The sequence below is a fragment of the Strix uralensis genome, chromosome 24, assembly GCF_047716275.1.
Source record: "Strix uralensis isolate ZFMK-TIS-50842 chromosome 24, bStrUra1, whole genome shotgun sequence".
NCBI classification, from domain to species: Eukaryota; Metazoa; Chordata; class Aves; order Strigiformes; family Strigidae; genus Strix; species Strix uralensis.
The window spans coordinates 4,779,439-4,803,675 of NC_133995.1; the positions used below are offsets into that span (position 1 = coordinate 4,779,439).

The 24,237-nt window shown below is 49.4% G+C and overlaps 2 protein-coding genes and 2 long non-coding RNA genes across 12 annotated transcripts in view; 2 read left to right on the forward strand and 2 right to left on the reverse strand.

The window, feature by feature from the left end:
• BRPF3 (bromodomain and PHD finger containing 3) overlaps positions 1–2,484 on the reverse strand; it is a 28,754-nt gene extending 26,270 nt beyond the window's left edge. For 2 of the 7 annotated variants that reach the window (XM_074893486.1, XM_074893482.1), the window contains exon 1: positions 2,133–2,405. The gene's annotated coding sequence lies outside the window, so the exon portion shown is untranslated. Of the gene's footprint in view, positions 1–354; positions 582–2,132 lie in introns of those variants that run through there. The other 5 variants (XM_074893483.1, XM_074893487.1, XM_074893488.1 and 2 more) reach the window with 5 other exon arrangements.
• On the forward strand, positions 2,321–14,111 carry LOC141954217 (uncharacterized). Of its 2 annotated transcripts, none has more exons than XR_012632125.1 (3): positions 2,321–2,423; positions 3,266–8,589; positions 12,665–12,736. It is a non-coding gene; the product is annotated as an uncharacterized LOC141954217 (long non-coding RNA). The 2 variants fall into 2 exon arrangements; XR_012632126.1 differs by lacking the exon at positions 2,321–2,423 and adding an exon at positions 13,305–14,111 and having other exon boundaries at positions 2,544–8,589; positions 12,665–13,120.
• On the reverse strand, positions 11,985–23,534 carry MAPK13 (mitogen-activated protein kinase 13). 2 transcript variants are annotated; one of them, XM_074893516.1, is made up of 12 exons: positions 23,416–23,534; positions 19,840–19,969; positions 19,402–19,460; positions 18,229–18,337; positions 17,160–17,189; positions 16,684–16,731; positions 15,639–15,753; positions 15,221–15,292; positions 14,652–14,731; positions 14,093–14,171; positions 12,628–12,804; positions 11,985–12,285 (listed from the first exon to the last, which is right to left on the reverse strand). In XM_074893516.1, exons 1-12 carry the CDS (start codon positions 23,532–23,534, stop codon positions 12,206–12,208), a joined length of 1,098 nt encoding a protein of 365 aa, XP_074749617.1. In that variant the 3' UTR covers positions 11,985–12,205. The 2 variants fall into 2 exon arrangements, with proteins under 2 accessions (XP_074749617.1, XP_074749618.1); XM_074893517.1 differs by having other exon boundaries at positions 21,746–23,502.
• On the forward strand, positions 15,611–17,635 carry LOC141954220 (uncharacterized). The gene is made up of 2 exons (XR_012632128.1): positions 15,611–16,523; positions 17,126–17,635. It is a non-coding gene; the product is annotated as an uncharacterized LOC141954220 (long non-coding RNA).
• Positions 23,535–24,237: the final 703 nt, after the last annotated feature.

The window sequence follows — 24,237 nt, forward strand, 5'->3', positions numbered from 1 at the left end:
AAACACAAGCCTGTCATCAGGAGACTTACATTTACTACAAAGGGGTCAAAAGTTCCACTGAAAAAAAACTGGAGAGATCCATGTATCAAACAACATCACAATACAGGCCCCTATTATAAACACAGCCTGGAAAATCCAGCCCAAGGGGTGCTCTAAAGGAAGGGCTAAATGCTGCCGTGATTTATACCCACGCAACACTGCACTGCCCATTTCGAAGGGTCAGAGGCACCCTCTTGCACCACACAAGACCTCAGTCTCCTTCCCACCCCTTCTTCCCACTGCTGTCCTTCTTTCCAGCCTTCCCACGCCAAAAAAACAAGGATTTTCTTTCCAGCACCAAGTTTCTTTGCTAACCTGCAGAGGACACAAGGCTGGAGCTCGAGGCAGTGCTGCTGGGGGAGTTTCCTGCCCCTTTCCAGCATGGCTTGGGGATCCCAGTGAAGAGCTAAGTCCCTCGAAGATCAAGACCTTCGGTGATCTGGAGTGAGGAGAAGGCCACCTGCACCTCAGCAGGCAGCAGCAGATGGGAACAACGTGGCTCTCGTTCCACTCTGGTGCACTGTGATTACTGGCAGTGGCTACAGCTCATACGGCCCCAAAAAAAGTGTGGGTTCTGGTGTTACCAGAGACTACCTCTCCCCATGGCACCAAGTCAAACACGAGATCTGGAGACACTCCCCCTCGTTGCCATCCCACACTGGCAGCCATGCAGCTCCGGGCAGGCACCTGTTGCTGTTTTCTGGGATTTAAAACCCCTTCCTGGGCAGTGGGGAATAGACACCTACTGAGCTATTTAAGAAACGCGTCCGTAAAATAAATGCAAAGGATGCCAGAGGAAAGGCACAGCCTGGAACACTCACAGCCCCCTCCCACCTTTCTTTTGCCAACCGAAAATCCCAGGAAAAGCTCCTGCCACCCTCGCTGATGTCCCTCCACGTTCCCAGCACGTCTGTGCTTTCCACGGGCCCATATTCACCCCACGTGTCTGCTGAAGGTTTATGCTCCTCATGCCCGTGGTGACACCTTCAATGAAGTGTGTCAGTGCTCAGCGGACGTTGCAGAGAGCTGCCTGCCCTGGCACATGCCCTGATACTTCTGGAACCAAGTCGTGCTGACGGCAGATGCACCGGGCTGCAGGAGGGGAGCTCCCGCTGGAACAGGGAGGGTGCGAGACACGTCAGGCTGCGGATGAAGTTTAAGGTGAAGTCGGATGCATCGGCAACAGATGGTGTGTGCCATGAGCTGTGTCTGGCTTCAGCAGCAGCGCTCTGAGGGAACTGTGACATGCCATGAGCTGCATCCGGCCTCAGCAGCCTTCTGAAGGAACTGTGACGCGCCATGAGTTGTGTCTGGCCTCAGCAACGCTCAGAGGGAACCATGACATGCCATGAGCTGTGTCAGGTGCCGGCCGGGAGCTCCTCAGGACCTCCCCTGTGCAGCCAGGGCCACAGGATCCCCGCAGGGAGCCCCGGCAGCACTCAGCGATCTGGGTCAAAACACAGCAGGGACCCGGACAAAAATAAAGCCGCTGCCGGGGGAGGAGAAGGCGCGGCGGGTGAGTGCGATGAGCTACGTCGGGCCTCAGCAGGGAGCCCAGCCCAGGAGGACCCACCGCCCCCCGGGGAGCGAAAAAAGTCCCAAAGAGAGAGGGACCAGGGCGGGGGAGAGCGAGGGAGAGCGCAGGCAGCGCCAGAGCGCTATTGGCTGTCGCCGCCGCCCATCCCAGCGCCCCCACCAATAGCAAATCAAGGCGCTGCGGGTCTAAGGGGGGGCGCGCTCGGCCCCGCCTGGGCCAATAGCGTGGGAGAAGGTGGGCGGGGCCCCCACGGGCGCCGCGAAAAGGGGGGGGCAAGATGGCGACAAGGGGGGGGCCCGGCTGACACGGCGCTGCCCGCTCCCCCTCCCCGGGCGCTCTCCGCCGCCGCGCCCCCCCCAGCGAGGGGCCGCGGGCCGTTCCCGCCGCGCGGGGACCGAGCGGGGGCGGGGGGGGCCCCGCAGGCTGCAGCGCAGCGGCCTCCCCCGGCTCCTTCCCGCCCGCCCGGTCACCTTCCCGCGACCCCGGCGCGGGGGTGTGTGAGGGAGGAGAGACCCCCTGAGGGAAGGGTGTCGCGGCCTCCCGCGCAGCGCTTTACCTGGCCGCCTCAGCGCGCCGCCGCCGCGGCGGTCTTCACCGTTGCTGCCGCCTCCTTTTTGGGGATTTTTTTTTTTGTTTTCCTTTTTTTTTTTCCCTTTTTTTTTTTTTTTTAAAGCCTCTTTCCGCCTCCCCCTCCCCTCCCCCCTGGGGCGGACGGGCTCACCCAGCCGGCGGCGGGAGGGGAGGGCACAAGATGTCGGCTCCGTCCGCTCCGGCTACCGCCGCCTCCTCAGCGCCGCCTCCTCATGCCGCTGCCGCCGCTGCTCCCGCCGCTGCCGCTCCGGCCCCGGTGCCGCTTCGCCCCCCACCACCCTCACCTCCCCCCCGCCCCCCCCCCCCCCCCTTCCCCGGGGCCCCGCTCGCTCCAGCGCCCCCGCCGCTCCCGGTGCTATGTGGAGGCGAAGGGGGGGGGGGGGGGGGGGGGGAGCAGGGGACACACGCACAAGATGGAGGCGGCGGTGGCGGCGGCAGCGCAGCCCGGCCGAGCGGCGAGAAAAGGCGGCAGCCAGCGGGCAGGCGGGGGAGGGGGCTGCCGCGCTTCGCTCCCCCCCGCGGGCAGGGACCGCCCGCCCCTCCCCGGTCCCTTCCCACCCCCGGGCCGCGCGGAGCGGGAGGCCCCCGGGGGCTGCGAGGGGACGGGAGGGGATGTCCCTCCGCGCTGGCCTCAGGGCTGTGGGGGGACCGCTACCGCCCGCCACCCCCTGCCCCAGGCCGGGCGAGGTGGAGAGGGGCGAGTGTCGCGGAGCTGCGGCCTCCCGGCCCCCGCTTTGGCTCGGGGAGGTCGGAGGGGGACAGTTCCGCCCCCCCCCGCTATGGGGTTGAGGTTTGCCTCGGGGCTCGGGTACAGCCGTGGGGGTCCTTTCCTAGGCCGGTGCCTTGCCCCCGGGAGCACCCAGGCCGCTGGAGATGAGCAGCTTGGATTTTTGCCCCAGGCTCCTTGGGGTGCTTTCAGCCAGCACCCGCTTTTTTTTCAGGAGGGTCCCCCAAAACGTGCAGCAGCATCACCAGATGCCAGAGTCTGACCAGGCTGCACCCCCAGAGAGCCTGTAGCCGTGTCCCTGCCACCGTTACCCCAAACAAGCAGCATCAAACAAACGATGGGAATAATAAGAGCTTGTATTTATTTTCTAGTCTGATACTTCAGGTCCGGAGGGCCTCCTAAGGTGCAGAGGTGTAACGGGGTGGAAGGACTGCGAGAGAGGGACTGAGGAATGAACAAGGAAGTTACATTTGCAACTGAGATAAGTGGTGAGATAGGAACTGCACAGGCTCCTACACTTATTTTTTATAGAGCGTACCACATACTTGCATATGTACGCTCCACCTCCCACTCAGATCGTGCAGAGTATTGCATAATATTACCATCTGAATTTATAGAATTAACCGAACTGTTTTCAAGGGAAAAAATGAATGCTATTTTCCCTCATTTACAGTCCAACTATAGATCTTTTGTCTCTTGACGTATGTTAATCGTGGAATCCGAGAGCAGCCAAACAGTCTATGACAAGTCTGTTTGGCAAAGTACTCTGGTTGGACCAGAGCTTGTTGAAGCCTTAAAAGCATGGGAAAACATGTTACTTAATGCTGAACAGTCTTAGATGTCAACCTCCAAGTACTCCCTTCTGTGTATACTTTTTAAAGAATCTACTGTTAACATATCAGAACTCAAATAATAATATATTCTGTTCTTGTCTTGCATGAGAAATGACCTATCAAATATTAAGAAATAAAGTCCAAATACTTTCACTGATTTATGTAGCATCTTGCCTAACCCCTGAAGAACAGCTATGCAGCAGCATGGTCCTATACATGAAGGATAAAAAAAAATTTTAAAAAATCTATAGGTGTTGGGAAGACAGTTAAAAAGTAAATAAAATCATTTCAATAACTGATGAACAACTTCACTATCCCATTTTCCTTTATGCGAGAACTTAATTGATTTTAACAGCAGGTTTTACTTGCATTTTTTTCCCAGTACTTTTGGCTTTTTTTTTTTTTAAATACAACAAACTTTTGCAAACGCTTTCATTTTGACCTCAGTTTTGAAACTTTGTACTCGTAGATTCGCACTGGAATTGGCTTATTATAATCACGTTAGGTTCCAGTCTTGCAAAGATTTGCATACATGCTTAATGTCAAGCATGTGAATAGCCCTATTAAGTTCAGTAGGATGACTCCTGCACAAAGCGATGTACAGACATCTCTGAAGATCGGGGGCCATGTGTCACAACATGAAAACAAGTTACCCATCATTTAGTTTTATAATAGAGCTGTGGAACTAATGAGTTACTTGAAAAAACATTCTGAACTTATCTCAAATCCCAGAGGCACAACTTAATTCAATTTCCTCGCTCTCCCAGTTTTTAAAGGGTGCAAGTTCAAAACCAGCAATGTTGCTTGAAATGAAAGCAGCACCCAAGACAGCTCAGAGCTTCAATTGTATTATAATTTTCTTCATCTTTACTCAAGTATATAAAACATACTTAAAAGGGGAGAAAACTATCATTTGGAATTGAGAACTGACCTTTTTTTGTTGATTCATTAAGCCTCAAAAATGAGCAATGTTTGTATCTCTGCTTCAGCTGCTTGTGCTGTGGCCATTTTCTTCAGAATTACTGAAATGAATGCAATTCCTAAAAAGAACCTGTTAAAGGTTAAAAGCCTGATATCTCTTAGTGATTAGCCTCAGCTGCTGTTTATTTCAGCTGGATTTGCAAGTGCTCAGCTGCACTTAGACCCCAGTTTTGTGCGGGGTATATATAACCCTGTTCAGTCTCACTAACTCTGGAGAGATGACACAAGCACCCAGCGCTATCTCCTCAGTGCTGTTCATTTTTTAATCTTAAAATGCAAATCATAGTTTTGAAACCTTTATTCAGGTGAAGGGTTCTGACGACAGATCTGAAATTATGGTTGCTGGTGGAAGAATTTTTATTTTTCCAATCAAACTTGGCTAAAAGGAGTTAACTCACTTTCATTTAACAGAAAATCAATGAGGGCTGAAGATATACACTAACCTTTCAGTATTATTTAATAGAGTGCAATCCAACAAAAAGGAGTTATCAATCAGCCAAAGTGCTGACTGAATCAGTTGTGAAGCAGCACCGGCTGAACATCGCATTAAAAGCTGTATAAACCCATGTGCTCAGAAAATGGCCTTGTAGAGAGAAATCAGGCAAAACACCCCATAAACCACATTCACCTGGAAACTCTGACATTTTCACAGTGTAGTAATGCTGACGGCCTTGAACGTAACTGCAATTAGTGCAGCGAGTGTTCATGCATTTGGGGGAAAAATGAATTAGTACTGGCTATTTTGGTCTTCATTCAATCTTTCTCTTTCGTGTCTTGTTTGTCTTAGTTGGGAAAAGAAAAAGAGCCATAATCATGTTACCAGCCAACGCTCCGCTGACCCATGATACGGGAAACTGCAGAGGATTAGGAACGCTTTCCCTGGTTGCTCAGGCAAGAGCAAGGCATGGAAATATGAAAAGGTATTACCATCCTCTGTACAGTATCTCACTAGAGTTCTCAGATGTGTTTAGAGTCTTCTGTGTTTTTCTTCTCCCCCTTTATCACATACTGAAAACCTGAAATTTATTTGTTTAGTCTGCTACCTAGAATGTGAAAAGGTTAAACATGAAAACAGACTTCCCTTTTCCTATAGCATATGGTTTTCTAAGAGGCTGTAGATATTTTCAAAGCTCTGCAGTGAAAGGTTTCTAGGTGGTGTCCAAAACATGGCAAATATTGTGTCTCTCAATCCTGACAATTCTGTGGTGGCTCTTAAGAAAGAAAAAAATAAAACAAGAAATCATTGCTTCATCTGCTTTTCCTGTCCCACTACATCTGGAAGTACCTAATAAATACATCCTGTAAAGTTGCAACTTCACAGACCTAAGTAGCTGTCAAAAAAAGCTTACACAGAAAGATTGTTTACGATGAATACTTCACTTTCCAAATAAAAAAAAAATGCTTAGCTAATAAACTCAGAAATAAATGTAGGAATAACAAGTAAATAGTATTCCAAGATAAACATCTGTGTGTTATGTGAGACAGGCACAAAAATTCTGTCTATATAAATTTTTATCATACATCCTTAATATAAACAGCAAACATATTTCTGGCTGGCCTAATTTATGGAATTTTGGATGTTCACTTTTATCACTCAGTTTTGTGTTTTTAAGTATGTAAACTACGCAAGGGGAAAAAACGTGAAGAAAGGAATGTACATCAATTATGTGTCAGTGTGGCTCATCTAACAGGCACACCTGTGCCTCGGGGAAAGATAATTTCTTTGACTAACAGTGTCTGTCAGGGTCACACACACCCTGTTTCTTGTGCTGGTTTTGAAGTATTTTAAAGCTTGGCCTGAGTCACTGGCTCTGTCGAGCAGGTGTTTTTCAAACTCCTTTCATGAAATGTGAATATGACTTTTTTTTCCTTTTCAAGTAGCTCATTCCTCTTCATTGAAACGTGTCCTCAGATGCCGTACGAGCACTGGGACGGTTGATCTTCACAAACAGACACTGTCTTTCCACTATCAACCTGCTACATTTCCTGCTATTTTGAGTTCCTGGCTGGTACATACCACAAAAACCAAACACATGCACACACCTCCAGGGTTCCTGGGCTTGCAGAGCACCAGCTCCCCGCATTTGTCGGGATATTGGGAGTTGCAGAAGAAATAGTGTTTGGCTCTTGGACAGTGTGCTGTCACTGTACGGGGTTGGTGGGTGAGTGAATGAAACCACAGCGTGAAGCCCACACACCAGCTGTTGAGATTGCTCTCGCAATTTCAGAGCATTCAGTGTGAGCTCTCCAGAGAGAAACCCAGTCCCTGAAACACACAATATTTTCTGGGAGTATATTCAGCAGAAAGACTGATACCGAAGAGACTTTACGTGCTGTCCCTGAAACGAGGGACTAATATTTTGGCTCCCTGACAGAAAAATCTACATATCCCACTCAGTTGTGTTCACACTTGCTCTTCTCACACCTGTTTGTATTTGAAGTCCTCAGTGCCTCTTCTGTGCTCATCCTCTGGTCACACAGACAATTCCCCCAAAGGGCATCTTGGGTTATTCTTGTAAACTATGGAGGCTCCTTTTCAACTACTCAGTACATTATCATGAAGATGTTTTCTCCCTCAGCCATCATTAGAGAGAGCCAGCAAACTCCAATCCTCTTCAGGTCTGCCTATCCCCTTTTGAAGAGGGGCATGATGATTAAGAAATCACACACTAAATTCCCAGTTAAAGTGGTTTCTGAGTTCTGTCTGAAAGGGTTCTTCACCTTAACAGATGATTTTCTGAAAGAAAGCTCTATACTCCAGAAGTCTCCATAGATCTACTCAATTTTTCTCTACAAGATGAAGCTTTTAAGACTCTGCTCTGCCTCTCTACATCCACAGCTACGTGTAGTCAGACGGCCAGCCTGCCTCACCCACAGTCCTCAGACACCTCCCTGTGTGTTCGCACACACTCACCTGGATGATGACCCTCCGCTGCTGACCACCAAATCTCATTTTACCAGGGCACAGGCAGCTCTAAACATCTGCAGCTCTCCAAGATATTTATGGCAGCTGCAGAGAGCTCTGTTAACTCTGTTACACCGCGGACAGGGCAGCCGAGTCAGATGCCAGGTTCAAAAGGACAATATTTCAACTGCTGTTTGACCGATGCAGCTGGAATTTCTCCCACTGTTCAAGGGGAATGCAGGTTGTCTCACACTTAGGAAGAAGAAAGGATGGTCCCTTGCTCCCATCAAGCTGGGGTTCTTCAAGACAGAGTCAGCAGGACACCACTGCACGTCCTCCAGCCCAGCTCTTCGGAGTGCTTCGTAACAACAACACTGAATTTCAAGGGACTTGAGGGAACATCACAACGGTTCTGTGCAGAGTGAGGCAAAGGGCTGGCACATGGCTCAGAGAGATAGGAGCCGAGAGAAAACACATCACATCAGCGTGGAGCATCTGTGCAGCTGCAGCAGGATAACATCAACACCGGCGTATCAAAAAGCTACCGTCGCTGGAGGGTCATCCCGAGCACTACACGGCCTGAGCTGCAACAGAGAGACAGCCAAGAAACACGACGTCACCGTGTCTGGGTCCCAGTGGAGATGAGAGCTCAGAAAATTCTGGTAATGTTGCAGTTTTCCCTTATTTTGAGGTCTGTACAGCAAAACCACATATCACAAGGCAAAGAAGAAAATTAGGGAGTACTGAAAGCATACATCCTGGCTAAACCAAACCAAAATGACTCAGCAGCTACAGAAGGGGTGGAGAGTTCATATACCTTCTCAACAAATATTTTTCTATAGCCCTGGGGACGGCATGCTCTGAGCTCTCACACAGAAGAGACACTTGTCTCTTGGCACACATCCCTGGGATGGACTTTGGAATGACCGGCTGAACCCAACCAACTGTAATAGGGGAGAAGATGCCAACTGAGAAGGTATTTACGGTGCAGTGCGAAGGTGTTATCACAGCTAACAGTTGTACCTGCCTAGCGTTGAACCATCTAGTGACTGCCAGGGATCTGCAGATACACCAGATTCAGCACAGGCTGAAAAACCTTCTGAAGATCTTGAGTAAATATTCAGACTAACTTGGGCTGAGCTCCTCGCTGCTTACAGATGGTGCTATTAATACTGAGCTCAGTAGCTTAAAGCTAGTTCAGCTACGCTTGCACGAGCCACAGTCACACTTCTGGATTGCAGGGTGGGTCTGTGCATCGCCACCACATATAGGGAAGGATTTGAGATGCTACTGCAGTAATTTGAAGATATTTGTAGTTTTTGCTTCAGCTGCAGGCAGAATACGTTGACAAGAGGTGTTAAGAGCTCGACGGCAGCAGAATTGCTGTGTTCAGCACTTCTGCACCCAAGCAGCTCTCGTGATAGCACCTGCAATCGTAGGGAAAAATTGTAGGTCCAAACCAGCTCTATATTCATTTTACATCATTCTACATCTGACAAACCTGTATTACTGCTGGTGAGCCTTATGCTTGATAGCTTCCCAGAACACCTCTGCAAAAGGGACCATCCGAGTCTGAGCTCCTGGGCAGACCGTGTCAGGCCACGGAAGGCACTGAACCTGAAGGAATCTTAGCTCCATTACTGTTCAGGCTTTTCTCTGCACTAACATTAATATGTGGGGACATGTAACCTATCCAGAGGTTTATCAGAGTCCATTCAAGAAAACTAACAATTTCCATCCATCAGCGAAGTTGCAGGTAGATGCCTGATTAGAGAATCACTCTTTACAGATGGCTGTGCACTTGAATCCTGCTCAGCAGGAAATTATGTCTCTTTTTTTTTAAGTACCTCTATAAATTTTGGGTTAGCAATTAGCATTTCCAGAACTGTGATTATTAACCAAAGTGGTGTTTAAGGGAATATATGACAGGTTGGGGGGCATCCTAATATATATTTAAAGATTTTTTTGTGGGAGTGAAGCATACTCATTCATATTTCGAGGAATAAAGGCCTGTCAGAGGAAAAAAAAAAACCAACCTATTGTGTAGCACTGCAGAGGGGGGATAAATAGCCCCCAAAGACCCCATTGTACTTCGGAAACTTGGGCAATTAACTGTTTAGCATATGAACAATGAGAACTTCCAAGCATAGGGAAGGAAGGGAAAAATTCTCCAAAATCTACTGTCCGATCTCCTGGTCTCACAAGTGACAAAGGATCATGACACCACCTCAGGTCAAGACCCAGCAGTTATGTTGCTTTAGAATAAGCCACACAAGTACACCTGGGCTGTACTCTAAAAGGTCTGATGAGAGGTATTGTCTACAGGATCATCGGGATGCATTAGGAGAGGGCTGTCACGGGAGCCAGAATTTACATAACAAAAGTATCAGACCCACAATCCTGCTCTTCCACATTTGCTATCCGGTCGTATCCCACCCTGGGGATAAATTCCACTTGGTTTCTGAAGCGTTCAGATGCTCACATGAGACCCAAACTCACCAAGGCCAGAACCTGCAGACACAGTTGTAGTGACACTGCAGTCACTTTCCGATCCCATTTGCTTATTTTGTTCTTGTAATTATTCTTCATCTCTTCTCTGTTCTAATGGTAATAACATTTGTAGGAAACACCTATGTACTCGAGTGGTGGCTTGGGACATACTGCTGCATACACATCAAAAACCATACCAGTATACCTCCAGTACAGCAAATTACTTCAAAGATCAAAACATACTGTTAAATTTGAATGACTTAACATACTGTAGAACCAAAAAATGGAACAAACTTTCCCTGGAGGGAGGATCCAGATGACTCTGGTTGGTCTGCGTTCACAAAACAACCTCCCTCTGTTTATGTATCACACTCCTCTTATCTTGATGCTACCTGAACACCTTTCCAAAGCAATTAAATCCAGGCAAGTTGTCAGGATTTCTGACATCATCCTACATTTTTTTTGTCCACATCCAGGAGCAAAAAAAAAGAGATTATTGTGGTGGTTTTCATCTCATATAAAACTCCGTACCCACTGAAGAAACTGTCAGAGCAGGGCTGGATGCAGCTGGCTGGGGCCATGTGCTCTCCCCAGCTGCGTGCCAGCAGCACTGCACAGTCCCACCCCGTCACGCACGGGGACTCTGAGCATCTCAGAGAAGGCCATTTCTTGTAGCTATCAAGAATTACTCACCAAATAAGTGAATGAGTTAAAATTTGCACAGACAAATAAGAAATGCAAAACCTCAATGGAAGTACAGTAAAAGGAATTTGTGAAGCTCTTACAAGGATGTTTTCTAGCCTGTAGTGGTTTTTGTGAGATATTCTATCTAATAAGATTATCTTAGATGTAATTTATAATGATGCCAACGGAAGGAGCTAATCTGATACCAAGAAACTAAGATGTCTGAACTTATTTTCTGTGCTCACTGAGTTGAATTATTGTGTTCCTTTCTGCTAACACTAGATTGTTCATGCAACATAGTTTCCTGCTCCCCCCCCCCCCCCCCCCAATATATGAACTTTTTTAAGTTACTTTGAGAGCTGAGCCTTAGGACTGACAATTGACTATCTTCCAAATGATCACTTTAAACATCTCTTCATATTGAGGAACCAGCAGCCATTAAAGAGAACAGAAGCAGAGGATCCCTGGTTTAACTGATCCCGCGGGGCAGAAGGAATGAGAATATAAGGGGTCACATCGCTGGGCTGTGTAAGGAAACACCAGCCCTGCCGAGAGATAAAGGCAGCCTGGAGCAGGCAGGGTGACTCCAGGGAGAGGGTGCTCAGCAGGAGATAAGCGTGGTGAAGAGAGAACCGTTGGGCAAACCAGGCTGAGCAGAAAGGAACGGCAGCAGGACTGTTAGATTATAACCCAGCTCCTTGGGATGCCCGTGGGAAGTGGCCGTGAATTCCCAGGATGTGTTTGCAGCTAGCAATAAGGAGGAGACAGCGCTGATCAAACCCCAGGGAACGAAATAAGCAGAGCAAAAAGCAGAGGAGGCAGTGGCTGTCTGGAGGGGGAAGCACCCCAGTAGGGAGTTGTGTGTATAAGCAAGAGTTTGGAGCTGCTCTGAACACAGACTGATGCCACGATCAACTGGATTCCCCCGTCCCAGCAACCTCGCTGTGCTGGAGGCTGTTTTGACTGTGCAGGGAAAGGGGATACGCTCAGAGTTAGATTGGATAAAGTCTCGTTATGCTGAATTTCACTGTTTCTGGTTATTTTGCTTGGAACTTGCTTCCCAGAAAAGTTTACCTTATATATATCAATGTACTAAGACCTGTGCTTGGAAAGACTAATGAGAAGGGAGCAATGAAAGCTCTCTCAAGTGGATGAATATGGGGGGGGGGGGGGGGGGAAGAGAAACACCAGGTAAAATTCTCCCACTTGAAGTTCCAATGAGAATATATTTATCTTTTGCATTGAAAACTGTTTGGGGTGCTTCCCCCTTTAGCAGAACGAAGTCCAGTGCCCACAGCACAGTGTCACCCTCGTGCTGACACACAGAAGTCCCACAGGCCAATCGACGGCCACCAGCGAGGGGTCAGTCCGAATCGTCACCCAGGAGAAGTGAATCCCAGCCAAAGCTGCACCAGCCGCTATAACGACATCCCAGTTCGCTTCTTTGAGTCCTTCCGTGCAATGGGACTGAAGGACAAGATCTCCTTGTAAATATGCTCTTGAAAAACAGAACAAAAATAACCATGAATGTGTGATTTGTGAGGACACAGATTAGAGTCTGAATGTTGTGAATGTGCAGAGAGGAGGTAACTCAGTGGAGAGGTTAGGGCAGGTACAAGCTGGAAGAGACAGACAGAGCAGAGAGGCAAAAAAAAAAAGTGCCTGAGGAGCTGGAGGGATCTTTGCTAAACGAATAAAAGCAAGAGCAAGGCAAGGGAGATGTGCGCTATCATCAAGGGCCCAGCAGGCAATCGCAGCCTTACTCAGCACGCACACAGGAAAGAGAGAGGTAGGAAAGTCCCGTGCTAGACAGGAACTTCAAAGATGATAAACTTCTTACTTCTCCACTCATCTATCGAAAGCTTTTCGTGTTCCAGAGAATCATCGTAGGACTGTTGTGCTTCTGTCTCCTCCTCGATGTCTCGGAACTGGTCGAAATAGGGGTGAGCCAACGCCTCCGTCGCTGTAAGGCGCTTTTCCACGTCGAGCTGCAACATCTTGTCAAGCAGGTCCACTGCTGTAGGAGAAGACAGGAACAGGGCTAAGCAAAGTGTGATGGAGAACAGGAATCCTGTGGACAAACCCTGCAAGGGATGGGACCTGTGTTTCCAGGACTACATCTCCAGACCTGAAAACGAAAGAGATTCCTCAACCTGGCCAAGGTAGAGTGAGGCTCCCAGCAGGGGGGATGCAAAGTCCACCCAACAACAGCCTCAGGGAGCTCTTACTGACAGAACTGGAGGTGTAAGTTGTGCAGAAATAACCAATTCATCTTGAATAAGCCTTGCTGCACAGATGGAGCCACAAGAATATAAAAAGCCAGTAACTCCAAGGTATTTTTTGGTTTTAATCATTTGCTTTCAACTCGAAGACAACTCAAAGTAATCTTAACATAAGTAACCTATACAGAAATCTATACATCCCTGGTAAACAGGAAGGCAGGAAACTCAGATACTAACTAGTCTGTTGGCCCCATTCCCCCTTGGTTCTAACATCTTAATGCTTTCTTCCTTTCAGCCTTTAGAAGAGTTTTGCTTGCTCTCACCTCTAATCTACTTGGGAAAAGAGCTCCTTTAAGAGATCAATTTTTACCCTGAAAATTGCACATCTCATCTGCCTGTTAAGTATCAGTGGATCCAGGTGTTCAACAAACAGTATCTAAGCTGTACTCTAAAAAAATCCCAAAAAAACCCCAAAAAACCCAAACTACTGGTGTGGACTGCGAGGTTCTCAGCACTTTATCAAAACCTATGGAGCCTCAGATGTGGGGCTGGGAAATAACCATGAACAGAGAAGAGCTGGTTTGTTTATCTAAATACTGTTGATCATAATATCACCTGCTTGGCTAAAAGCAACAACTTCTGGAAGCCAGTATCAGCCAAAATTCATCCCAACTCTCATACCAAGTGGAGCTGATACATGCAATGTCCTAATCCCATAATTTGTACCCCACAGCCTAGACATCCTGTTATATCCAGCGCCCGCTCTCTTCTGACGAGTCAGAACTTTATCTCTTTCTTAAATGATGTATATTGCAGGCTGTGTCACTTTAAAATTAAAAAAAAAAAAAAAAAAGAAAAGTACATGGCCAAGAACAGCAGAACATTGCCACTGTAATGCCAATAAAGAATCATTTTGCTTTTAATTCATACATATTTGCCCTGAAGAGGGGCAGGGGCACAATTTGCAAGGGAAAAAGAAGCAAGAAATTATGAGAAAGAGGAGAAATAAGATTGGAGCTATGGCAGTCAGCCTGCCTCCTTTCCAGCTGTGAAAACTCATGAGAAATTCTGGAGGTGACTTACCCTGAGGATTGGCTTTGGGGAAAAGCACAGACAAATCCTTCTTGGGGATTTTAGGAAGGGACTTGATGTAGCTTTTAGCCTGAAATGGAAAGGGAAGTGCATTTACTGCATGCGGACAAGTGTGAGGGGCTGTGAAATACAGCCCTTGGGTCTCACGGCTCAGATGAGGAAAGGCAAACGAATGCACCCGCAAATCAACCCAGATGTCACATTTCAGTGACCAGTTTGCAAGGAACTATTTTTACCAATTGAGATGCAGAAATATTCCTGCTTTAAGGGCCAAACTGGAGAACAGCAGAGGCTGGTGGTTTGCTGGGGCACCAGGCACCTCATCTGGGAGTCCCTGCAACCCACACCAGTTCCCAACGCAACGCCAAATCCATCAGATGTGCCACCAGCAAAGAGAAACATCTTCCTTGCCAAGGGGCAAAGACTGCTGTCGCTCCTCCTCCCTGCTGCTGTAGAAGCAGCACCCTTCCCACCTCAAGGACACACCGAGTTAACCTCTCCCCTCCGCACCTCCGCCAGCGAGACCTGAATTCACAGGGAACTTTCTTACCGCTTTGTCCTCCAGCTTCTCCACGAAGTCTTCCCCCGGATGCCCCGTTACTTTCAGGATCTGAGTCAGTTGATCTAGGTCTGGCAGGCTGCGTTAAAGATCACCCGTCTAGGAGCGAGCCCTGGACACCCCCCAACAGCTCAGCCTGCGGGCTGGGTGCCAGAGAGCCCGAGGACCCGTGGGAGCTACGAGTAGGTTACGATACAAACCCAACAGAGCTGCGCAAGCAGAGACTCATCGGACTAGCAAAAAGAGCTCCAGGGCTTTTTTCCTGGGATGCCATTTTCATCAACAGATAATTTTGCTGGCACAACTCTACCAGGGCCCGTGGGGGATACACTAAGGTTTGGGGATGGAGCTTTGGCCACGCAAGGAGAGACTGCTGATGCAGAGCACACGGGGCCAGCACAGAGGTGTATTTCTAAGGGTGGCTTGGCCCTGTCCTGTTTTCCTCACCAAAAAGACTGGTCCCTGCGATTATCTCCTGGTAAACCAGACTGACACCTATTTTTCTCAGTAGCCTCATTCATAAAAACCCTTTCACAGACACACACACCAAGAAAGGATACAGTCTTTTCCTTTAAACAGCGTTTTCCCCGTCAGCATTTCTGCCATGATGCAGCCAATAGACCAGATATCCACTGTTCAGAGAGAAAAAGGAGGAAAAAAAAAAAAAAGGGAAAACCAAAAAGGACAGTGAGAAGGCAGCAATAATTGCTGGGACTGTTGCTTGCAGAAGGGGTGCTGATTTAAATTTCACTCCCATTTTCCACCCTCCCCTGTTCTTTCTATGCTGCTAAAATCTCTGCTTCCATCACTTCCCGCAGGCATTAGCTTTGGGAGTTGTGCAACAGCTTTGGGACTTGCTCTGCTCCAGGGGACACTGATGATAAAGAAGAAAAACATCTGGGGGATTACGTGAGCTGTGACCCAGGTGTGACAGCGGGATCCCCGGGCTCGTCACGGGGCTGAGGCGAGGCCGCTCACCTGTCTGGTTGTAATGCATCCAGTTCAGAATGACTTCTGGGGCTCTGTACCAGCGCGTAACCACGTAGCCAGTCATTTCAGCATCTGCGTGTCTGGCCAAGCCAAAATCCAAGATCTGCAGTTCACCAAAGGGAGAGAGAGAAGGAAGGGCAGGAAAGAAAAGAGAAATCCTACAGGCAAGTGAGAATCTACTTCTAAAAGGAAACGAAGCAGATTCAATCAGATAATAACAAAGCTCCAACTACACCACAGCCACCCACAGGACAGTTCAAAGAACTAACAGGTTTGTCTTAATTCCTCTGTAAATTGCAACCCAGCTGCAAAACCAGTTGTGTGAAGACCCTGCCGAAAGGATGGGTGCTGTGTGCACCTGGAAGGTCACTTCCTCTCTTGAGGCTTAAGTTTCAACTCCATGAGCTTTATTTAATTGAGTTCCATAACCTGGCAGTGAAGGCATGTGCCCAGGCCACCACGACTCACCCTTTCCTATAAAAACACCCTGCAGCTGACAGGGCACAGCCTCTCCCTCAATTCTGGAGATGAAAATAGCTTGACCCAGCCTCTAGAGGAAACAGAGCCATTCCCTGTAATACACCCTACAGAAAACGCGTGCTGGAGCACCGCACCGGCGAGCTGCAAGCAAACCCTTCAGAGCAATACTGAAAATAACTCCGTCTGAAATCACAACCATCACGTCAACGAGAACCAAAGGGTAACTGTGGTCGAATCCAGTTATCCTTCGGGGATCATCCACCCAACGCAAGTATTGCTCAGCAGTACTGAATTTATTTAGGAAGTCATTACGAACTGCCGTCCCGCAGGAATTACGGCGACAGGATGTTCATTCCAAGTCTTGGGCCCTGATTCAGCAAGTTACATCAGCAGGTGAGTATTTCCCACCGCCTGCAACCGCCGAGTAATGAAACGCCTCGAACCGAGTCTCGGGAGGCAAGAGGAAACATGACGGTGCCAAATTCCTGCTGGCAGAGCAGTTCCTCCACGATCTGATATGCTACATGCTACAAAGTGGTGCTTTTCCACCTACCTTTAGCTGACAGTCCTCGTTCACAGCCAGGTTGCCTGGCTTCAGGTCCTACAACAGACAAGAGCAGAATAATAAGGATGTTTTGGTTCGTAACGCATCAACACAAGCCTCAGCCAAACCTCTTCTTGCCTTTGATGGGATCCCATAACATCCCAAGCCCAGTATTGATATGGCAAAGACACCATGCCTGCTACACTCTACAGCTTTAGATTACTATTTTTTCTGAAACAATTCGAAAAGCATCATAAAATGTTTCTCAGCTCATCAGAAAATACAGCATTTCCTCAAAATATTGCACAAATGAGCAAATCCAAACACATATAGGGTGTAGGAGGGAAAAGAGGGAGGACGCCAGAGAGACCTTAGAGCAGATGAGGCTATTAGTTAGACTGTGTTTGGGAATTTATTAACTTTACGACCAAGCTGTGTTTCTCCTAAACAGGCAAAAAAATCAATAAGAACACACACAAACTTACCCTGTGGATGATACCGGCGGAATGAATATACTGCAATAAAAAGAGAAGCCACAATGTGAGCACCAGCAGACAAGACTTTCTGTTCTCCAGCAGAGAAACAAGAGCTACAAACAAGAACTTGCTGAGAACACAACTCTGCAGCCTGCTGCAGGGCCCCAGCCCCCAGGGCAGCAGCTTGAAAAGAAATCTCTGCCCTGAATTTCTGCCCGTATTTGCAATGATATTGCCAGCCTAAAGAAGAGGCGTAGAGCAGAGGAGGGGGCGTGGAGCAAGAGTTCCTTACTTCAAACTATCAAACAAGGGCATCAGGGTTACAGGTGGGAACAGGGTCATTAGACGACATGAAAACTTCGTTATTTTGGATGTTAAACCACGTGAAAAAAAAAAAAAAATCTCATCATTAAAACAAAAAGTAGCAAAAACTGACCACATGGCTTTTATCACAAGAGTTACACCTTCTGTGTGTTCTTCCCTCCTCAAGATAGCAGTGATCTGGGGAAAGGTGTTATTAAGGTGAACTCGTTAATGCCTGTTAGAGCCACTGCTCTGACTCCAGGTGAAGAACGTTTCAGGGGGCAGCATTAAAGCATTGTCTCCACATCCTGGGGTTTGCAGTGATGGCTTTCTGCTCTCTCAAAGCCAGTTACAGCAGCATAGTCCTTCCTTATTCCAGTGAATAGAAACTCATTTCCTCTGTCTTCTCCCCCGAGAGCCTCTGTTCAGAATTCAGAAGCAGCTCCCATTGCTGCCGGCCTCTTACTTTCTACACAGTTTTGCTAAAGGTTTTAGCAAGTCAAAGAACGACGCAACTGCTGTCACGGAAAAACCATCGCAAGGTCTATGACTGCCGATTGCTTCGATACCTGATGGACTGATGTGAACAAGCAGTCATTTTACTGATGTGTGCTGGATCAAGAGTAGTTCAACAGCAAATATCTGCTCTCAGGGGATGCCATAACCCCTCCAAATCTTCCTGTACAGTGTGGGAAGGGGGTTTAGTTATGGTCAACTCAGAGGTGACGTGTAGAGGAGACACAGAGAGTCACTAAACTCCTCCAGACCCACCTACCTTCAGCCCTTTCAGCATTTGGTAGACCAGGTACTGGATCTTTTCATCACTGAATTCATGTCCCATGATCTTTTGTAAATCTGTCCGCATGTATGGCATCACCAGGTAGCTAAAAGGCAGTAAGACAAGGCCCTGAGTCTAGAAGAAAAACATAGGGAACCAGGCTAGCCTTGTAATCACTCAGTTGGTTTTCTGGCTGTGTAACTTACTGTAACTAAGACGAGTTGTTGTGACAGTGTTCCTGGCTAACTAGCACAGCCTGCAGTGGTGCTGGGATTTCAGCCTGCTCTGAAAATTGCTCTTTCTCCTCCCCTTAAATTGGATATCTGACGTCAAGTAAGAGCAAGGATCTTCCAAACTTTAATGATCCTGAATTAGTTTACTTTAGACCTCAAGTGATGTTCAGTTCCGGACAGCCTTACACCATCTGGGAGCTGCAACATCTTGCGCAGCCTTAAAGAGTCTTGCAAAACTGCTGCGTTGGCTCCCAAATTTATCTTTGTCATGTTCTCCAGCCCTGCCTCGGAAGACAACATCTAGCTTCCTTCAGCCTTTGGCCTGCCTGCTGAGACTGCTAATTAGTTGACGATCTTCCAGCAGGAACTGGTCTGAGAACCTCCAGACACTTTTCCTGCAGGCTGCTAAATACCCAGCCATCAGCTGAAAACCCCAACCCAGGCGCGAGCTGCTCGAGGACGAGGAAAAGAAAACAACTCGTCCAACCTGCCCATCAACACCGAGGGGAAAAAAAAGAACAGCCAGAATCAAGATGAAAACCAGATCTTTAAAATTCTCGATTTAGTTACCCCAGGGCCCGATGAACAATACCTCTCCCATTCCGAGGGCAGCCTCTTAGCTCAGCAGCGGCGCAGGCAGCGCGTTAGCGCGGCTCAGGCTGCCTGTTCGTTACATACATTGGCCTCTACACACTGTTCTCCCAGCTGGGAGCACGGCCGGGGGTCTGTTTGTGCCTTCTGGGTGGTTTAAGCCATGAGAACTGACTTGTGCTTTAGATTCTCCTTGTTGTCTGGGGGTGTCTGGCTTTAGTCTGGCCCCTTTTCAACTCAGTGTCTCGGACTGCACCTCAACCCCATCTCCCACCCTGCTGCTAAGTCACCGCTGTCTTGGGCAATGGCTGAGTCTAGACACAGCGAACGCAAACTCCAAACTTACAAGTCCTGGAATCCCTGGTAGGAGGGGGCGGAGGTGAAGACATCAAGCAGCCCAATGACCTGACAGAGAAGAGAAGTCCACATTTAAACGTGGGAAGCGTTTGCTGCACACGTGGCACTGGGGTAGCAGCTCTCCACCGGCACACACACGCGGGTGAGCACCGAGAACTCCATCTGAGGAATCCGAGGACTCCTCGCTATGCTGGGCAGCTGCTTTTCCTCTTACTAACACACGGGAGCACCCATTACACATCTGCTCCAGCCTGGTGCCAACTGGGCGCAGCAGACAGGTAGCAGTTAAACCCCGAAACTACCTGCACGTGCCAAATCCTGGGACCTCTCAATTAAAATAAAGGTGATGCCACCAGAAAGGACTTGCTCCCAGGTGGCAAGAAAACCCGCCTCATTTCAGCAAGAATGGAGAGAAATGAGTACTTACATTCTCGTGTTGCATGTGCTTCAACAGCATGAGCTCTCTGTACGCTCTCTTGGCAAAGATCTCCGACTGGAACGGGCGGCAGAGCTTCTTGATAGCCACTTGCTCCCCTGTCTTCTTGTCTACGGCTGAACTGTAGCGGACAAATAAAAACCAGTTCTGACATGGGCAGTATGGTTTAACAAATTTTGCAATACCAAAGGTCTTCTCCCAGAGAAGAGCTAATTCTGGAGCTCACAGAGGAACAGCAAAGAAAGGCCCCTTGAGAAACCCAGCGGAGCTCTGTGCACACGGATGTCACCTGTATGGCTTTGGGCAGACCACAGCCCGTGCTCTTTGGGGGGACACCGAGCAAACTGTTAGTGACTTTATACAATTAACTTTGTTCCCTTTAACCTGCAGGAACGAGCTGGAGCTAACAGAGCTGTGGGAAGAGGGAAACACAAACAGTTCAAGGTCAGGATTAGTTCTACCTCTGCCTTCTCCTTCCCTAACACATGGAGATAAGGGAATAAAACAATCATCTGCTTGGAGGTTGTTGTCTTTTAAGGTACATCAGCCGCCTTCGCTGTATTCTGGGGCAAAGACAGTGGATGTCACGCGCTGAAAATACAGGTCGCTGAGTTAATTCTCCTGCATTCGGGATCTTTGACACTATATGAATGTTTCTGTGTAAAAGCAGGTCTGGCTGAAAATGAGTCTGTTATAAAGCTAATGAAGACATGGTACAACAGCCACTGCTGGGGACGGGACCTGTTATTCCCTCTGGCCACGTCTGCTGTTTGTGGCTGGACAGGGCGATCCTGCGACACTTTCTCTGCTTCTGGAGGCTCTTTGATCGGGTTGCAAAGGTGCCCCCGGATTTCACCAGACGAGAAGCGTGGAGGGAGGTCCTCAGCCAGAAAGCGCTGCAATTCGGGACTCTCGGTGGTACATCAGCCCCTCCTTGACCCCTCCAAGAGGCAAACAGATGAAAAAAGGGGTTTCTCTTCCAAATCACGCTGTGGGTTTCCAGAGCAGTTCCCACCGCTTTGTAAATCCTTATCTCATCTCCTGGGGAGACGGAAGGGCTATAAATCACCACCTCCAGCCTTGCACAGACGCGTTTCCCCGGCTTCCTTCTCTGAAGGGACTCGTGATTCACCCCACCACAGTCCCTGATCGCCAGGCTCTGCTCCTTCCTCAAGGCTCTTAGAGGACCCAAGACAGGGAAGGGCAGGTACCATAAAGCTACCGTGACCTCCAGGGCCCTCGCTCAGAGGCAAAACTTCATCTATGGGATGAAGGGATATCTATAGATGGGAGATGCAATGAAATGGTGCATTTTCCTGGGTTTAGGGCTGATTGCGGTGGGAGTACCCCGCTCTGTGTGGCCGTCCCTTTGGTTCAGCGCTGAGGAGGGGTTGTCAGTTCCTTACTGCAAATCTTGGAAGTCTCTCGCAGAGTTTTCTCTGACTGTCAGCCACAAGCAATCAGTCGTGGTGTGTCCGCCGGCAGTCTGGGCTATCAGCAGCTCTGCTCAACCTCCCCGATACCATCAGGCAATCTCCCTGCTCTTGGCCACTAAGGTCCCTTCCAAGGTGCTCCAAGTTGTGCATGATGAGAGCAAAAATAAATCCTTTGGGAGCTTCGGTATGACGGTGATTTCATCAATGCATTCAGCTGGGAAAAGCAAAGGAAGCACAGGAACAGCTACACGAGGCAGCTTCAGCGCTGGAGATGCCACAGGATGTCTTAGGAGGACAGTGAAGGGTTGTCTCAGTTCAGGAATTCAGCAGGTGTCGGCAGAGGGGACAGCACAGCGCAAACCCAAGGAGCCAGGGAAGTTAGAGGAAGGGACTCGGACCAGATAATCAAACAGCTGCAGAATTCAAGGCAGATTTCCTCACCTGAGGGTGCACGTTCTTACCTGCCTTCCCAGCCGCTGGCCGACGGAGCGTCTCACCCCACCACCCAGCCCAGCAGAGTTGGGTGATGGAGGTTGAGCCGGGCCAGCGCAGGCAGCGCCGCTTTCACCCCGCTGCAAGCCACGACGGAGAGTTAATCCAGCTGATGGGGTCGGGATTGCCCAGCACAGGTTTAACAACACCGGGCAGGCAGAGCTGTGTCCCTGCCTCCGCGGCAAGACCAGCACTGGAGGGGGCAGGAGACTCTTTTTCCACAATTACCTCCAGCTGGAAGCCAAATCACTACAGATTTCAGCAGAATTAATGAGGGAAGAAACACGTCTTTGCTGGTTTTCCTGAGTTAGTTTCTCAGCTGCTCAAGGAGGTGTAAAAGTCAGCAGCTCCGCATGATGCTGCCATAGAAAAGCTTCCCAGCAATTCCCAGCAGAGGACAGCAAATCCTAACGCTTCCCCCTCTGCTTTGTACAGGAATCGGCACCAAACCCTCCCGCTGGGCACTGCCCCCGCGATACCACCACCCTCCCGGACCCGGGGGCTGTTTTAACACCCCTCCCTCCCCGACACCTCCAGAGCAGCCAAGATCACAGGGATCAGTAAAAGATTCATCTTATTGTTGTTTGGGTTTTTTCTGGTGGGCAAGGAAACTTTATAAGGATTTCCCTCTTCCCTTTTTTGTCCTGCCTTTATTTTCTTTTAATCTTCCTGCTTTCTTTTATGACAAAAACCAGAAAACACTGTAGCAATATAAGAAAAAGTCAAGTTTACTCTTGCCTGACTTTGCAGGACTCATTTAAGCATCTCAGAAGCTTAATTGCACCTGGACAGCAACATGGGGAGAGGCAGCCTTTGTAAACAGGCAGCCAGGGGTCAAGGACAGAACCTGGGCCCCAGGGTTTCAGGACTGGAGCCGTGACAGCGCCAGAGAGACTTTGCCCAACACCTACAAAAGGGGACACACCTTTTTTTTTTTTTTTTTTTTTTTTTTAGCTCAGCGTGTTATGAAACAAGGGCTGCCTTCAGATCCTATCAATGGGCTGCTTCATATTTAACCTTTCAAAAAGTCACCCATCTCCTCTGGTTTGCCAACGTAAACAAAGCAAGATCTGACTTCTGCTCGCTCTCGCTGCGGGCACCTTTGCCCAACTGATTAATCAACAGCAGCTCAGGCCGCTCTCCTGGAGCTTGAGGATTATCATCCACCAGGAAGGAAGTCCCATCCCAGTGTGTCACTGATCCCAGTTTACAATCACTTCTATCTATTTTACGATTTCAAGCTGGAAGCAGTATCAAGGCGGGGGTCGTATTGCCCAGCTCCTTTCTGCAGGCAGCCCCAGATGAGCCGCCTTGGACTAAAGCAGCGTGGACACGCTGCAGGGGACACGCTGCAGCCACCCCCGCTCCAGTACCCACCCGAGCTTGGGTGGGAAACGCTCCCCTCTGCCCACCCAGGGCGACCACAGGAGAAGCCATCTCTGTTTCACCAAGCAACTGAGTCCCCAACCCGCTGCCCGCGCCGGAGCGGGAGGCAAACTGCCTCCATCACACGTGCAAACGTCCTTCCTAATGGAGGGGTGCTGACAAGCGCCTCCTCATTTCCCCCCCGGCGCGGTACTTTAAGCGCCCCCAGCTCGCCGCGCGCTGCTGCCCGCGCTGCAGGCAGGACCCCACTCACCACACCGAGCCGTAGGCTCCCGACCCCACGGGGTGGAGGGACGTGTATCTCCTGGGCAGCTCCCAGAGGGTTTTGTTCACCTCCTGTCTGTAGAAGCCTCTTCTCCTTGCGATGTTCATCGCCTGGCGGGTGCGGGACTGCCACCCCCCCAGAGTACTGGAGTACGGGAGGGCTTCCGGGGTGAGAGCAGGACAGCGAGGCCTCCTGCGCTGGTAAAAAAAGGCTCTAGCGAGTTTCCTTCTCCGTTTTCAGCTGTTGCGAGCGTGAAGGGACATGTCTTTGGGCCCTCCTCCCTCCGCCTCCACATCGGCGGAGGTGAGGCATCAGATTTCCCGACACGCCTTGATCTTGTACAGGTGCCTCTGTGCCGGCAGCCGGGCAGGCAGCCCCGCGGCAGGCAACGCCTCAGCCCCGGCTCGCGCTCTCCCACCGGGCCACCGGCCCAGAAATGTCCTCGTGGGGCTGGCAGGGGGGGGTCTCATGAAAGCCCTGAACAAGCGGGTGAGTAAGGACTTGTCGAGCCGGGGAATCTGGGGGACAAGCCACAGCGCCTCGTCAGACACGCGGGGACATTCTTTGTTCCAGCTGATGGAGGACGGCTCCAGGCTCGTGACGAAGGACAGCAGGGCGTTACAGCCGCAGAGGAGCACGAAGCGATGGCGGTTTTCTCCCAAGCCTGGTCTCCCGGCAGAGCAGGGACGCGGCCAGAGCGGGCTGAGGTTCTCCACCTTCGGCCAGGTGACTGCAGCGAGGAGGTTCAGGAACCGCCATGAGATGGGACCATTCCGAGAAGTGTTGGTGCCCCAGGCTTTGCTGGGTCTG

Coding starts and splice junctions, on each gene's coding strand:
- MAPK13 (XM_074893516.1), bottom strand. CDS start 23,534: ATGAACATCGCAAGGAGAAGAGGCTTCTACAGACAGGAGGTGAACAAA. Junction 15,754..16,683: donor ACGAGGACTGTCAGCTAAAG/GTAGGTGGAAAA, acceptor GGTGAACTGCAG/ATCTTGGATTTTGGCTTGGC. Junction 12,805..14,092: donor CCCCAAAGCCAATCCTCAGG/GTAAGTCACCTC, acceptor CTTCTCCTACAG/CAGTGGACCTGCTTGACAAG.